The sequence below is a fragment of the Diprion similis genome, chromosome 1 (assembly GCF_021155765.1).
Source record: "Diprion similis isolate iyDipSimi1 chromosome 1, iyDipSimi1.1, whole genome shotgun sequence".
Lineage (NCBI taxonomy): Eukaryota > Metazoa > Arthropoda > Insecta > Hymenoptera > Diprionidae > Diprion > Diprion similis.
In genome coordinates, this window is record NC_060105.1 from 2,375,043 (window position 1) to 2,388,115 (window position 13,073).

Here is a 13,073-nt window from a genome sequence, read left to right on the forward strand (position 1 = left end):
CAGAAATATTTTCATTTCTAATTATGTAATAGAAATTAATTAGTGCTTTTCATCTCCTTGTCGATTTTTTTCTCTTACATTGAAATAATAATATACATGTATGATAATATACCTGCTATTTTATATAGAATTTAGGTGTACATGTAACTGTATTCCATAGTCTGTATTAGTTCCTTCGTTACTTGACTGCAGAATACTTACAATTAGTTTCTCTATTCAAATTGCGCGCTGTGGCGGGAGGGACTCTGGCGAAACCCGGACACTGCTGGCGCCACCTGGGTAGTGAAAAATCAAAGCATGATCGAAACAATCGAAACTCGTAAGTTTTCTGCTTGTGGTGTGAAATTTACAAATGGCAGCTCGACAGTCGCAGGCAGACCGTCCGTAAAGTACGGGCACGTTCACTCTGCTTATCGTCATGGGACCGTTCGTGCCAGGTTTGAGGGGAAAATTCAACCGGTTTCTATCTGATATACAGCTGTTACAATATTTGATCGTATTCTTTGGACTGTTTAATTTATCTCTGTGCCTCTACGAAGATCAAGTTGGAAAATTTGACTGGTAATTGTTTACTACTTTAATGTAATTGAATCGTCACCGCAGTGCCGAACCTCCTTAATAATGCATGATACGATACCTCACTGCACACCACTTTTCACCTCGATTGACAGCTACGGCAGTGACTCTGCGTTATTTCGATCACCGGTTCAATTAATCGTTCACGTTACAGGCGACAGAATTACGTGGGAAAAATTAAATTCGCCAGCTTCGATACCGTATCGGCGGCTAAAAAGATTATTGTTGCCACCGAAGAAAATGTTGTTGCTGCTTTGAATCTCAAGTCAGGTAAGTCTTCCTTATTTATATTGTTTGTACCAGTTTTACTTTGTTTTAGCCATTAGATAGTCCTACGTGTTCTTGGTTTTATGAAAAGTAATTGTCGATTCAATTTGGTAGTATTCTTCAAGAATTTAGTCATCGCCAACCGCGATTCAATCTCATCGTAGCCTGAATTTTCATTTTGAATTTTTCTCAGGCCAGATACTATGGCGACGAGTATTAGAACAAGGATGTGCGGGTCGTGTTCGAGCTTTGGGAGGTGTGTCCGATGGCGATCTCATTACAGTGAGCGGTGGAGTTCCGGCTATTGTTCGCGCCTGGGACCTGGCCACTGGTCATATCCTAAATGAATGGCCATTAGCCGAACAGAACCCTGAAAGGTTTGTATTTACATAGAGAAAACTATACATTGGATTATTGTTACTTAGCATTATTAACCAGATTGGAGTTAGTAACATTGAGTATCGAAATATTGAAAAAAAGATTACTGTTTGGAAGATTTTGAGTGACTTTGAAGGAGTTCAGTTTCGAAAAATTTGAATATACGCTTTACTTGAAAATATATATAATACTAAATTTCAGACACTTATCCCATAGTTGCGAAATAATAATTTTTCTCTAAAAGTGAATCACTACATTAACGTTACGAACTTCAATTTCGTCATTATTACATGAAACAGTGGATATACTTGAATATTCTCAAAGATAGTGTTCAATATCTTTTTACGTGATACCTGAAACAAGAATATTAGTCGATGCAGTTCTGTAATTATTTACACCCTCGAGTAGTCAATAATTAGTAACAATAAAAGTAAACGTTGTACTAAATTGTACAAATACTTTTAAATAACATGACGATGTATAAACTACCTACTTTACTTGAATTAACGGTTTTTTTCAGGCTTGACTCTCCACTATTATCATTTAACACAACAGGATTGTACGGCCCTGAAAGGTTTTTTAATACACAAGTTCTGTGCACATTATGCAATACACATATTATTGTCACAATATTCAGTACCATAGTAGAATCCAAGTATTAACAATTCAAAGTCCGATTTGTAGTACATGCCTTATTTGCACAACAATATATGAGAGGCTGCCTAAATTAAATTAGTGAAAACTCAAATTTCTGAAATAATCTCTTACTGGTCTTCAATGAGGCTCGTTCTGTCTTACACTTTGTACATAAATGTGAAAAGGAACTTTATACTATAGATTGCATTTAATTTTTCACGGAGGTCACCACAAGCACCTGTTGTATCACAGAACACAACGTCCTCGAATTATGAAATAGAATTGATTGCAATGTTTTATCTACTGCATAAGTAGACATGAATTATCAATAGTCATGAATAATGAAGAAATTATCCTCATTTTACAGAATAGAAGATGTGATGTGGCACATAAAAGATGGAACCCTGCACCATATTTTACCGATATATAATGATGACTCGCACAAAACAGAGGTTGAAGTTACTTCATATGATGGTAAAACTGGAGAAAAACTTAAGTCTAGAAAGATTGATGCAGCATTTATAAGGAAAGAGAGCACGTGAGTTATTGAATTTCACTTGCGAATAAATCATGTAACATTTTTGGGTCCAAACAGTAACAATATCCATGAAATTCACCAATTATAAATTACATTTTCAGATGTGTCTTGGCTGCGCCATATATAGTCTGCATTGATCAGCCGGATTTAGCTGATAAAGTTTATATTCTGCACTTGTATGCAACAGATCCAGATTTTCAGGCCATCCCAGTAACAAAAATCTTTGGTTCTGGGACTGGCCATTTGAGCAATTTGGAGTCTGTACCTGGTGACGAACCCGTAGTATCAGTCAGCCGAGAAAACGGTCATACTAAGAGAATTATTGTAATTGACACAGAATCGACACCCATTTCTAATGATTTAAACAAAGATACTGCACTTTACATAACTACAGCTGATGAGGGAAAGGTTTTGCTCCAGACTTCGTTTGAAAATCAGGTTATTCATTATTGAAGAATTGTCAACTTTATTAACAGAGGTATCAAAGGTGATACAAGCGCTAATTGAATATTTTGAACTTTTGCAGGTTGTAAATGTCGCAGCGGTAGAGTTGTCAACTTTTGCTCCAATTCCGAATTTATCCGTATCTTTATCTCACAATTCCATACAAGCTCCTACAATTGTGGCATCTGTCTGTCCTCGTCAGCCAAAGGGCACAGGTTGCCGACACCTTTTATCATCAGAGGATCACAGTGTTGCTTTATTACAACACAGTCGTCTTGTTTGGCTGAGAGAAGAAGCCTTGGCTAATATAGTTGCGGTAGAAATGATGGAGTTGCCTATGTCAGATAGGGAACAGGCAATCGAAACGGAATTTGACCAAAAAGAGAGTGAGTTTTTTTTTAATTTACTCTAAATGCTGTACTACTAATAATCAACAAGTCTTATAATCACATTTCTAAGAATCAAAGAAGCTGATGAATGTTGTTATGTCGATATATATGGATCTAAAGTTAGTAAAAAAGTTTCACTTGAATCTTCAAATTAGCGTTTATCCACTCTAATGACTCATTCATTTCAACAATTCATTATAAAATGTATTAATAATATTTTGTTTTACGAATGGCCGCCGACAGATTTTGAGGTAGATAGTTCATGTAAGTAGTTCTATGAAGCAGGCTGGTTGAAATTTAATTGCGTGTTATTTTTTTACTTACATATAATAATAGTGCATGATTGCCAAGCAAAAAATTAATTACTTCTGTAGATAGTTTGACTGAGCGAATTAGTATATACCGATTGATTGCCTCATTCGTAAGAATGTAACTTAGAACTGTAATAGAGCAATTCAATCTCGTGAGTCAATATCATTAGTGTGTTGTTGGAGTTTACTACAAATTCTGAATGGTTTTATTTTAGAAGCTGTTTTCTCACCAAAAAACCACGTTTAAGGTGTTCTGTTTTTTACTGTTATTTTTTAATTAACAGTAAACTTATGTAGATAATCAACTTGATTCGTAATTCTGTAGGGGATGTTGTAAGTATGATGGTCCGAAGAATATGTTCACAAGCGAACCAATTAAAGGGTCTACTTCAAGCTGTGATGGGTTTTTCACCTCCGCAGTCCACTCAGAGGGCTGATTTAGTGCGAGATGAATTTGGATTGCATAAAATGATCGTTGCTGTCACTAGTGCTGGAAAGGTATGAGGAAATAGATTTACAGGAACTTTTCTTTATCTGTTATTTACGTGCTTTATATCAGTGCATTTTTTAGATATACGGTATTGAATCAAAACGGGGAGAAATCATTTGGCAATTACGAGTGAAAAATATTAGTGGTTTTTCCAAGGCATCAAAGAAAATGGTTTTGTACGTACAGAGAGGTAGCAGACATTTTCCTCATCCTCCTCAATGCACGCTTCTGGCAACCGATAAGGTAATCCTACTGTTCTACAATACAGTGTCTGGATATGAACAGAAACAATTTTTGTACAAAGTTCTAACAGTTAAATACATATTGTGTATTATTTATACAGGAAACTGGCAATGGAGTAATTTACACCTTTAATCCAATGACGGGTCAGCTGCTGGGCGAAGTTAATAAGCTAGGATACAAAATTAAGCAATCTATGTTGCTTCATGTATCTACAGACGATTTTCTTCGCGCAATTGTTCTTCTTGATACCGAAGACTCTGTGCACGCATTTCCTGAGAGCGCCAAAGCAACTGTTGCTTCCGTAGCCAAGAGTGTTTACATCTTTACAGCTGACCAAGAAACAGGGGTGCTAAGCGGATTTTCACTTGCATACAGCACATCTGAGAAATTGATAGCGCACACTGTCTGGCAAGTCATTCTGCCTACAAAAACACAACAAATAATAGATGTCGTTTCGAAGAGTACAATAGAGCGTGTCCATTCCCAAGGGCGAGTTCTGGGTGATCGATCTGTACTTTACAAGTACATAAATCCGAATTTAGTTGCTATAGTGGCACAAGGGGTTGGCAGTACTCATAAAAGTATGAAATATAGGTATTTTACAAAAAAAGTTTAATATTTTTGGAATCTAGAATTGTGATAGCAATGATTATTTTTTTCCAGACACGCTTAGTTTATACCTATTGGATGTGGTTTCTGGTGCCATGGTATTTTCTGTGGTGCATAAGAGAGTTCGAGGACCTTTCCATGTTGTACATTCAGAAAATTGGCTTGTGTATAGTTACTTTAACGAAAAAAGTCGTCGAACAGAAATAGCTACGTTGGAACTTTACGAAGGAAAAACTCAGAGTAATACCACAGGTGTGTGTGCGTAAATACACGTGTGTTTGTGTGTGTACGAGAAAATTGTCAAATAAAATAAAAGTTTAGCATAGTTTCTAATGTTTCATTACATTTTCAGCTTTCTCTTCGCTGACCACAACAGTTTTGCCGATTGTAGAGCGACAAGCATTTATATTCCCTGCATCAATCGAATTTTTGCGAGAAACTATCACTGAAAAAGGAATAACAAGTAAACATATTATGGGTAAGTTGCATGAAAGTATCGTTGCTCAAAATTATGTCTAGAAATATTTCATTGCCATGCTATGAACCAAAATTATATTCTGCAGTTGCGTTAGCCAATGGTGGTATCTTAGAATTACCATGGATGCTTGTTGATCCGAGGAGACCAATTAATCCAGAGATGAGAGAGGAGGGAGTTATACCATATATGCCGGAAATTCCAATTCAGATGGACGCAATTGTTAATTACAATCAGAGCATAGCTAGGGTTTCTGGAATTCACACGAGTCCTAGTGGTCTTGAAAGTACTTGTCTAGTATTTGTATATGGTCTGGGTAAGTAGATGGAAATTTGAATGAATAATTTAAGTGAGATTTTATTGACTGATTAATCCTTTGATCATTATCATTTTCATAGACTTGTTCTACACACGAGTTGCCCCATCGAAAACTTTCGACGTACTAAAGGAAGACTTCGACTATTATCTTATAACAATAGTTCTTGTAGCATTAACGGTTTCGTCTTATGTTACAAAGAAGTTAGCATCACGCAAGGCACAAAAACAAGCATGGAAATGATGTATCGAGATTGGACTGAATCTAGTACTGTTTTCATCTGGTTTTTGTTCACAATAGAGAATGCTGATAGTTGAAGGTAATATTGCAAAATACAATATTTTATAAATAGCTATTAAAGGTACAAAACAATATCTAGTAAGTGGTTAATGTACCCAAAGATGATCTTAAAATAGATTATATAGGTTTATTTAACTCTTTTACTGGTACGTGGTGGATATTGTCTTTTAAAAAAATAAATTATGCAGGATATGATTTGTAAAAAAAGTATCGATTAACAATGATTTAAAAAAATGTCTTTTATTTACTTTAGATGCGGATGTTATATATCTTTTCAAGCTTTCAATTCAATTTTATCCAAGTGAATATATTTATCGTGTACTATAGACAGCACTATGTCAAATATCCTGTCTTTATTTACTTATTATTTATGTTGTGATGGATAAATTTTCAATTAGCGGTAAATTCTAAATTAATGTACACAAACGACAAAGTAATAGAACTATTCCATTTCATTCCATGTGTCTTATGTGCTGAAGTACTAAAACTAGAGCACAGGTATACAATACATATACAATACATAGTAAACGTGCATACTTTGGGATGTATTTAATTCACAGTTTCAGGTAGAATTCGTCATTCTAGTAAAAGAGTTAAAGCTTTCCAAAGATATGAGTGAATTTTGTAGACAAGTTTTATACATAATTCTCGATAACTAATTCACCGCAGTAAAAATTAAACGAATAAAAGAATGTTGAGGTGTTTGCATATTCTCTCAATCATACAACGCTTGCTGTTAGTGTTACACTGCATAAAATACGTTTACTATTATTTTGATTGAAGTAAAGTTTTTCAAACCGTCGATATTTCGAAAATTGGAATATTGCATTCAATGGATTTAAATGATTATCATATTGGGCACGATACAGAATAAAATTGTTTACACATACCCATCCCTTACGAAATTCTTTCGTTGGTTGGGCGTTGGATAGTATGCTTGTTTGATATGAGTGCCATATTTCTTTTTAATAAGTTACAGTGTTAAACAATTATGGATTGGTTTTTCAAATTGGCCAATCAATTATTTATTCGAAATTAGCGACCCACAGGTGGGATCTAATTCGTGTCTTTTTTGTCTTCAAAAGTGAAATAAAATATACGTCAAATGGAAACAAAAGTATTGTTGTCCACAAAATTTGTGAACGCATTTGTAATTTTAGTTGCCGTATAGTAATCTGAGGCTGCAACGTTAATACAAATATTTTAACTTTGATTTGTTGAAATTATCAGTCAGTATTTAAAATGATTGATGGTGTCGGTTAGGGTATTTAAAGGATGATGTATTGAATAAAATAATAATAAAAATGAGAATAAAAGTAGCCAATTGGGAGATTGTACTAAACTATTGTACAGACATTCTTCTATTGATGGCATTTTTTGTATCGTTTAGACAGTAAAATAAGAATACATTATAACTAGACATCTGAATTAAAAAATATATATATATATATAAACAATTAAAAGTTTTCAAGTAAAAGACAAATTGAGAACCCATTCGACATCCGAGCTTTTGAACCGGAGTGTATTACACGAAATTGAAATAGCAAATCATCCCTTTCTGAATGAAACATAGAAGGTTGTATCTCTGGTTAATAATAATAATTGCTAACAAATAACACAAGAAATGTAAGTAAACAATTTATTCGATGAAATATCTCAACAGTATAAGAAAAACACATGTAATTCTAAAAATATAACGTACATAGTTGCATAGGTGCATTGAACATAGTTTTGTACATAATGACATCCATATTATATTTACATATTGAACGTTTTATCTTGAATGTAAGTTACGATCGTTTCTATATTCACCTGATATTCGTTTTGTATATTGAAATTTGCCACCTGGAATACAATAAATCGAAATTTATAAAGACACGAAAATGTTCGTTGGTCTGTACTGCTGATTTATAAATCAGCAACTCATCAAAAATTGAATTTATAAATCATTCATTGTCATTCAAATGTACCTTATCGATATCAGAACACGTCGAATCAGCTGTTCTATTAGATTTGTCGGGTGAACTTGTTATACTGAGACATTTTATCCAAACAATATCCTCATTGTAATCAGCAATTTTTTTATACAATTCCACGCAATTGACCTAAATTTCGAATCAAAGAGCAGAATGACGTTTGGTATGTAAAGTTCAATTCTTATAGTGCATAGTAGCAAGATTCACAGAAAGTTATTTTACTAAAGTAGCAGCATACCTGTAAATCACGATGTTGATATTTGCTTAGATAAGGCTTTGCTGCTTCTAGTACATCCCACAATTCGCGTTCGTGAATTTTTAAATAGTTGACAATATCCCCTAACTGAGAAAGTAATTCTCTCTGCAGTTTAAATATTTGAGTATACTTGTACACACTACCAGAATCCTTTTTATAACTTTCCTTTGCTGTTTTTGTCAAGAAATTTTCAAGAGCCGGCAACACTTCTCTGTAATAGTAAGTAATAGAGGTAGCTAAAAATTATAGTAATTACCAGTTAAGACATTGTGCGATATATCAAATAAGGCTTTACCAAGGAATAACTTACTTCAGCGTTCTCGATCTTATGAAGTCCTTAGATACTTTGGCAAGAGTGCAGAGTAGACCCCATGCACGATTAATGATTATTGGACTGGAATCTCGGAATCTGTGGACCAGCGGATGCCAAAGTAGGTGCACAATTGGTAACAATTCGTTTTCCCAATTACTCAAAATAACAAGTCCTTCCTGTAGTGTTTCTATTGCAAGTAGCTTTATTGCAACATTTTTGGAAGGCAAAAAATGGATGCATCGATTCATTATTGCCATCGTCATTTTTATGTGTAACGGTAAGACTTGCTTCTCTTCGTCTGAAATAGATCAATGATCATTAAATGAAATATATCACTTTCTGTTTGTGATGGTATACATTTTTAGGAACAAGATGACAGATTTACCATCAGATTGCTTTGTTTACCTTCGTAATTGTTATAGTCCTGCAAGTCATGATTTTCTTCTACCTTTAGATCCGAAATTTCCTCTTCAACGTCATCATCTTCCAGTTGATTGGAAACAGTTTTGGATTCAGAGTACTCTAGTAATATTTTAATTACCGTTTTTGCTTGGTCTGTTAAGATCTTTGACTTTTCATTGTATATCGTTTCGTCTGGTTTACTTCCTAGTAGTCTTCTTACACAAGCAACAAAAGTATGAAAAACTTTTAAAAATGAATAACTGTTTCTTTCTTGGAAGTTTGAATTACTCTGTGAAAGTACATCTTGAACGATTTCTTCTAGGGATGGCAGTATGTCCATTGTACATTGCTTGACGACTACACCAACAACATCTAACACACCGGAATTTCGCTCAACTCTACGCAGCTTCAACATGATGTGATATGACAAATAATCAACGTTAGCCTGAAGAAGCATCCCTATTTCTGCATATTGCATTGCCTCTGCAAATGATGCCAGAGTATGAAAACCGGCAATACTGATTAACGTTTGCCTGCTTCCTGAAATTATAATAACAACGAAAGTCTTTTATACTCAATTATTTTGATGATGATTTAATCCTGAAATTACAGGTTCTGATTTACTTGAGCTTGTTGTGGGTATTCCTGAATATTGGCATTACGAAAAATAAATTGAGATACTTGCCAGCTTTTTCAATGACAAGGTAAAGTGTCTGTAAAAGAAATCTCTGGAATTCTTCTTTGAGGGTTCGAGCAATGATTCCCAAACCTTCCAGTAGTAGGCAAGACTGTGCAACATTGCTTTGTGCTTCTCGAAGAGTTACATCTGTTGATATGCAAAGAGGTAGGTTCCAAGTACTTTCTGTTATATAGTACTGAACAACGGACTGATACTCTGATAAATTGATTGAATTTGTTACTGGCACTGTAAACAAATTATACCATTATGTATTAGATAATAGTGTACGAAAATTCTAGGGGTCTGAACATGCTTGCTTTTATTACGTACCACCTATAATCCAGTTCAACAATAGTGTCAGCTCTTTCCTATATTGCGTCATGTTTGACATCATATCAAGAATTGTATCTACTAATACTTTCATGTCCCCATTCTCGCCAAGAAGTCTGCAAACAGTACTAATCTTTGTTTCTGCAATTGAGTCACGAAGAAATTTGAAATGTCTCCACGAATCAAAACCATGATGATGAACTATGTTGTCGAAATCTGAAATGTAATCAACAGCGAAGCAAGTCATTTTTTATCTTGCAGTACCTATGATTGTATTATTGGTAATCACCTTGAGTGCATACTTGCCTTTGATAGCTACATCTTCCAAAAGTGAAATATCACTGCAATCTAATTCAATGGTGTAAACAAGAGCCAACAGTAGTCTCTGAAGATGCGCTACCGATGACATGATTTGAGGTAGCTGCTCTGTCCCTAGGATTTTGATGTATCCTCCAAATTGATTAAGGCAAGACATCTGTTCAGAATGATCTAAAAATTTGAGGTTCTGCCTTACAATAGAAACTGGCCATATACTTTGTGTACCGTAATCGGTTACAGATCAAACGAACCCACCGCCTGTCCGCATGATTCTTGGTAATTTCGTCAGTAAAGTGTAAAAAGATTCTTCCAACTCCTCTAGAATAGGCCTGGCTGTGTTACTTCCTTCGGCACATTTTGTCCTGATTTCATTCAATGCCGCTGTTGCTGCTGTACTAACTTCATCAGTGTCATCTTCAGACAGAGTGATCAATATCTCCGTTAATTGTTTGTGATTTGGTTTCATATTTCTGAAATAACGAAAAACTGTATCTCCCACTTATTTATTTTATTTTCCAGGAATCGAGGAGCAGGGATTCAAACTATTGGCTCAATACCTTGGACAGTTGAGCAGCAATGCGCCTGCGAATTCAGCCAATTCCATTCTTACCCTTGAATGAGAATGTTTCACTAATCCTGCCAATGCTTGTATGCAAATGTTAAGTTTTGCTGAAGCAGCATCTAGCCATTGCTGGGTTCGATTTGCTGTTTCCATGAATTTTATCATTCCATCTTTAGTTCTTGACGATAGACCCAAGGGATCAATAGATGGTTTAGTATCACATGCGGAGAGCGAAATTAACTGAGTTACTACGTCAGATTCTGGCAAATCTTCCATTATTAGACAAAGTATTCTGTTTAATGCTCGAAGGGCCATCTGGAAGTAAGTTTGAATCATTACCTTTCTTTATAGAATATCATTTTATTTCTAAATTTGAAATTACCATTGGAATCTTATGTCCTTGTATTTCAGATCCCTGAGCTGTTTCTTGAAGCCCAGTTATGATACCAGGAGACAGCAGCATGATTAAATTTGCTGCTTGAGCGCGTAGTCCTGCATCAATTGTATCCGAATTATCGTGGACTAGTGATAAAGTTATTATCGTCTCGATTGCTGCTAACCTGAAGCCAAGATTACAGAGTGAACATAATTTGTGAGAAGAAGAAAGTGACAGAGGACAATACAGCACTAAAACCCCTCGACAAACTTACCTGAGGGATTGTGATCTTTCTGTCTTAGCAATGGATACGCATAAATAAATGGCCTGGCTAAATTTTCCAATGTTTTTACGAACGTAAAATGCTTCAATTACATCGGTACAACTTCGGCATATCAGATCGCTCATGCACAAAAGTACGCTCTCTTTTAATTCTTCGTGATATTCAATAACTGTAAAATAAGGATGAAATTAATGCTGATACGGATAATGTTTTAGGTACCAATCATACAAGCTGTTTTGACAAAGCTTGTTCTTACCCATCGTTTTCTGTTCTTGGTCAAAAATTTGGTAAACAAGAGTTGAGAATAATCGTGTAACTACATCCACTTTTGCCATCCTGGTTTTTGAAAGTACGGCTCGCAGGCAATTGATTAAATGTAATTTTATTTCCTTGCTAAAAGAATTTCAGTCAGCTTCCATAGTTTTATTCACATACAAATGTTAAATAATTGAAGCAAGGTCAGCTTACCTCACATCGTCTTTCAACAAATTAGTCACGAGAGGTAGTAAGATGTGCTCTTGAAGATCTTGTATTACCGCAGGTGATATTTCCTGAACCTGATTTCTCAGTTGATCCGTATCAACAATATTTGGATTTTTTCTCAAACTGTCACAAAGTGGTTTGAGTTTTGTAAAACCTTCGAATATTTTAAATCGCTCCATTGCGACAGCCAGTGTTAATGCAGTCCTATATCAGTGTACAAATCTTGAAATACATTTTTCACGAGTGGCTGATCAATTTAATAAAATAAAAATATCTTTATAAATAAATTTGCTCATAAAATATATCACGGCATGACATAACCTAATGACAACAAATGCTCTAAGGCACGGTCTTACATACAGGCCTGGGGACTCGTCGAAATTTGCGTGGTGGGGGAAGTACGCTTACGCTGCAGTTTTTGTTTTTCAGCGCTACCGCTAGTTGGCACTAATGGTAAAGTAATGTTCGCAAACATAACCTCAAATTTCTCAAACAATAAGTGGTGTGCGATAACGAAGTGATAATGGCACACGTTATTCTTAAAAATATATAACGATGTACGATTTATGCGATTTTCACTATTTTTACGTACTTTTTTGGACCACGGCATTTGCAAAGTTTGAGAAATTTGAGGTTATGTTTGCGAACATTACTTTACCATTAGTGCCAACTAGCGGTAGCGTTGAAAAACAAAAACTGCAGCGTAAGCGTACTTCCCCCACCACTAGAGTCCCTAGACCTGTATGTAAGACCGTGCTCTAAGGTATAAAGCAATTGATTGCCTTAAGTAGTAGCGCCCTCTTACACGAAATAGATTTTAAGAACTAATTGTACCTGGTATATTCATGTCGATAATCGATCTGTGTATGTTACTTTATACTGGCAGTGGATAAGACCACTGATGCACGATACGAGGCTATGAAAGAACCTATTTCGTGTGAGAAAGTGCTACTATATTGGGGACACGAAAAACGCAATGCTGGCTTCTCTCTGGGCTTCTTTTTGTCCGATGTTACCCGGAAAATGGCAAATTAGTAGGACATAGTAAGACGATTGACGAACAATTCCATTAGGTGGTGTATGTCATTAGAAGTTTTTAGTCATTGCATTGCCGCATGAGAGC

At 35.2% G+C, this 13,073-nt stretch overlaps 2 protein-coding genes across 4 annotated transcripts; one reads left to right on the plus strand and one right to left on the minus strand.

The window, feature by feature from the left end:
- The first annotated feature begins 337 nt into the window (after nt 1-337).
- Nucleotides 338-7,846, plus strand: LOC124405268 (ER membrane protein complex subunit 1). Of its 3 annotated transcripts, XM_046880036.1 has the most exons (15): nt 338-561; nt 731-846; nt 1,037-1,220; nt 1,742-1,795; nt 2,225-2,395; nt 2,497-2,833; nt 2,922-3,225; nt 3,472-3,492; nt 3,865-4,037; nt 4,111-4,272; nt 4,373-4,853; nt 4,936-5,133; nt 5,234-5,359; nt 5,445-5,672; nt 5,755-7,846. In XM_046880036.1, the coding sequence occupies exons 1-15, from the start codon at nt 419-421 to the stop codon at nt 5,913-5,915; spliced, it is 2,859 nt and encodes a 952-aa protein (XP_046735992.1). In that variant the 5' UTR covers nt 338-418; the 3' UTR covers nt 5,916-7,846. The 3 variants fall into 3 exon arrangements, with proteins under 3 accessions (XP_046735992.1, XP_046736001.1, XP_046736008.1); XM_046880045.1 differs by lacking the exon at nt 3,472-3,492; XM_046880052.1 differs by lacking the exon at nt 1,742-1,795 and having other exon boundaries at nt 339-561.
- LOC124405212 (TELO2-interacting protein 1 homolog) lies at nt 7,442-12,256 on the minus strand. Its single transcript, XM_046879919.1, has 14 exons — nt 11,936-12,256; nt 11,724-11,860; nt 11,459-11,636; nt 11,191-11,368; nt 10,804-11,123; nt 10,502-10,716; nt 10,235-10,417; nt 9,929-10,144; nt 9,605-9,844; nt 8,923-9,459; nt 8,515-8,815; nt 8,187-8,415; nt 7,943-8,077; nt 7,442-7,817 (listed from the first exon to the last, which is right to left on the minus strand). The coding sequence occupies exons 1-14, from the start codon at nt 12,127-12,129 to the stop codon at nt 7,731-7,733; spliced, it is 3,150 nt and encodes a 1,049-aa protein (XP_046735875.1). The 5' UTR covers nt 12,130-12,256; the 3' UTR covers nt 7,442-7,730.
- Between the last annotated feature and the right edge of the window lie 817 nt (nt 12,257-13,073).

What these genes read in the sequence shown, in the direction of transcription:
- LOC124405268 (XM_046880036.1), top strand. Translation starts at nt 419, where the DNA reads ATGGGACCGTTCGTGCCAGGTTTGAGGGGAAAATTCAACCGGTTTCTA. An exon ending in CAAGTTGGAAAATTTGACTG is followed by an intron (nt 562 to 730) that starts GTAATTGTTTAC and finishes TTCACGTTACAG; the next exon opens with GCGACAGAATTACGTGGGAA. An exon ending in GGAATTTGACCAAAAAGAGA is followed by an intron (nt 3,226 to 3,471) that starts GTGAGTTTTTTT and finishes GGCCGCCGACAG; the next exon opens with ATTTTGAGGTAGATAGTTCA.
- LOC124405212 (XM_046879919.1), bottom strand. Translation starts at nt 12,129, where the DNA reads ATGGAGCGATTTAAAATATTCGAAGGTTTTACAAAACTCAAACCACTT. An exon ending in GGAAGATGTAGCTATCAAAG is followed by an intron (nt 10,145 to 10,234) that starts GCAAGTATGCAC and finishes ATTACATTTCAG; the next exon opens with ATTTCGACAACATAGTTCAT. An exon ending in CGTGTTCTGATATCGATAAG is followed by an intron (nt 7,818 to 7,942) that starts GTACATTTGAAT and finishes ATTGTATTCCAG; the next exon opens with GTGGCAAATTTCAATATACA.